Source organism: Vigna unguiculata, chromosome 4 (assembly GCF_004118075.2).
Source record: "Vigna unguiculata cultivar IT97K-499-35 chromosome 4, ASM411807v1, whole genome shotgun sequence".
In the NCBI taxonomy this organism is placed as follows: Eukaryota; Viridiplantae; Streptophyta; class Magnoliopsida; order Fabales; family Fabaceae; genus Vigna; species Vigna unguiculata.
Genome location: NC_040282.1, coordinates 4,976,757 through 4,979,090, shown reverse-complemented (window position 1 = coordinate 4,979,090; position 2,334 = coordinate 4,976,757). Strand labels below are relative to the sequence as shown.

Below are 2,334 nucleotides of genomic sequence, written 5' to 3'. Positions count from 1 at the left end.
AAGTGATTCATAGAAAAAAAAAAATTAACGTCACTAGGTACATATTCCTTGATGCTATTTAGTCACAAATAGAATAATTATTAAACAAGCAAAATGGCATTTTCCGAAGAGAGAGGTGGGCCATGCCCCACCAAATCATTCACCCATGATTTGTAAAAGAGTTGCATCATCCAAGCCCATTCCATTCCTTTGCATAGCCCACCTTAAACAAAACGTGTCATTTCCTTCATCTATGATGGCTGGAGTGTGTGTAACTTAAACTCTTATCTCTCTCTCTCCCTCCTTATAAGTAATAAAAATAAAATAAAAATAAGTAAATAAATGAACATTGCTGATTTCATATGATGATAATAAAGCAGTGAATGATGATTCTTCCTTCATTGTCCTCTCTATCCTTCTTCTACATCTTCTTCTCTTACTCTTTCTGCAATAACAACAGCATCACCAATCCCTTCAAGCCGGCCAAAACCCCATTAGCCAAACGTTAATTTTTTTTCTCTTCAACACTCTCTTTTAGATAATCACATATTCAATTTCATTGCCCAGCATAAAAAAATAAGAAAATTTATAAAAAAAATGATCTTTTTGTGAATTTCGACCCGATTGGTCACCGACGGGTTTCGATCTTCTCCGTGCCAAAGTTGCAATCTTTTGGACTTTTGGCGAGGTGGGTCGATCCGATTTCGTTCAATAATTGTGGGTTTGATCTGGAAAAGGAAAAGAGGAGGAATTGGGTTATTTCCGATTCAAGATTTTGTGTCCTTTTTTGAAATGGTCTATTTCCATAGCTCGATCTCTATCTGCAAGTCCGTTGATCAATCATCTTCCATGGCGAATTCAATTTGTTCTGCGGATTTTGGTTCGAAATCAAGGCAAATCAATCATCTTCAGAAGAATCGGAGAACCCCCAATTCATCATCGTCAGCATCATCGAATTCCCTTCAGATTCCTCCCTGCGATCGATCTCGATCGGCCATGGTTGATGTTGTGATGTTCATTGCTGTTGTCTGTGCCTGTGGCTTTTTGTTCTTTCCTTACTTGGAATTTTTGGTGACTAAGTGCTATGACGGGGTTAAGGTTGTCGTGTTTTTGGTTAAGGAAGAGGTTTCGGTTGCACCTTGGATCTATGTTTCCATAGGTTTGAGTGTTGTGTGCGCTGCATTGGCCACGTGGGGTGTGGTGGCTTGCACCAGTAGGAGGTGTGGGAATCCCAATTGCAAGGGTCTGAGGAAGGCTGCTGAGTTTGACATTCAGTTGGAGACTGAAGATTGTGTGAAGAATTCTGCTTCTTCCTCCGTGAATTCTGCAAAAGAGAGTGGTGGCAGTGGTGGTGTGAAGAAGGGTCTCTTTGAATTGCCCCGTGATCATCATAGGGAGCTGGAGGCTGAGCTCAAGAAGATGGCACCGCCTAATGGAAGGGCTGTGCTTGTGCTACGAGCAAGGTGTGGATGTTCTGTCGGAAGGTTAGAGGTGCCAGGACCTAGGAAGCATCATCGAAAGATCAAGAAGTAGCAGCAGCTGCATCAATCCTGTTCCAGTAGGAACAGGAGAGGAGAGGACACCCTTTTGATTTATTGGAAGGAAGGAAGGAAAGGGATAAGTGGATCAACCAGAGAATGTGTACTTGTTGTCCTTGTGTTCATTGATCTTGTAGGAATTTAGGATGTCTTTAAATAAGCCCCTTGGCAATAAGTTGTAAGGAACTATGGGTCATACACAATTAGTTGGTTATACCTGGAAATACAAAAAAACATTTTTATTTTAATTTACTTCTTGAGTTTTCAAGATTTATATAGATTTTTGCATCATGGTTTTGAATTTTACTCTCTTGTGGTTATTGTTATGCTGTGTGTTGTTTTTGGGAAGATAAGTGTAGGACAAGTTCTTAATCTTGCTATGTGCTCCAGGTTATGACAGATTAAGTTTGATGTTCTGAACATATATCTGAGTTTGTTTCAATCTTGAAAAAATTCATTCATAGGAAGATTCCTCTATTTTCATTGCCCTGTGTTGTGATTGTAGCAGAAGATGTCCGGAATGTTCACTGTGGGAGAGACTGTTCAACCTCAAGGACGTGGCATCTTTTTATTCAGGTAGAAGAAAGCTTTGGTTCTATTTGAATTCTTTTTTCAGAAAATTGAGTTTGGTAATGGAGAAAACAGTTGGATGGTAAATTTTAGAATTATTTTTTACTTTGTGTATGTCTCCTTTTGTATATTGTTATATTGTATATGTTGTATGATATTTATCAGACTTTTACTTAGCCAGTTGCATCTTCGTTCGTTCTAATTTTTCATCTTGTTATCTGTTTGTATAAACAGAACAAAACTATTT

The 2,334-nt window shown here is 38.7% G+C and overlaps 1 protein-coding gene across 1 annotated transcript; it reads left to right on the top strand.

The window, feature by feature from the left end:
• Positions 1-270: 270 nt before the first annotated feature.
• On the top strand, positions 271-1,769 carry LOC114182746 (uncharacterized protein At5g19025-like). Its single transcript, XM_028069678.1, has one exon. The coding sequence runs from the start codon at positions 772-774 to the stop codon at positions 1,510-1,512; it is 741 nt and encodes a 246-aa protein (XP_027925479.1). The 5' UTR covers positions 271-771; the 3' UTR covers positions 1,513-1,769.
• The last annotated feature ends 565 nt before the right edge of the window (positions 1,770-2,334 follow it).

Excerpts from the sequence above, each read along its gene's own strand:
- LOC114182746 (XM_028069678.1), top strand. The coding sequence starts at position 772 with ATGGTCTATTTCCATAGCTCGATCTCTATCTGCAAGTCCGTTGATCAA.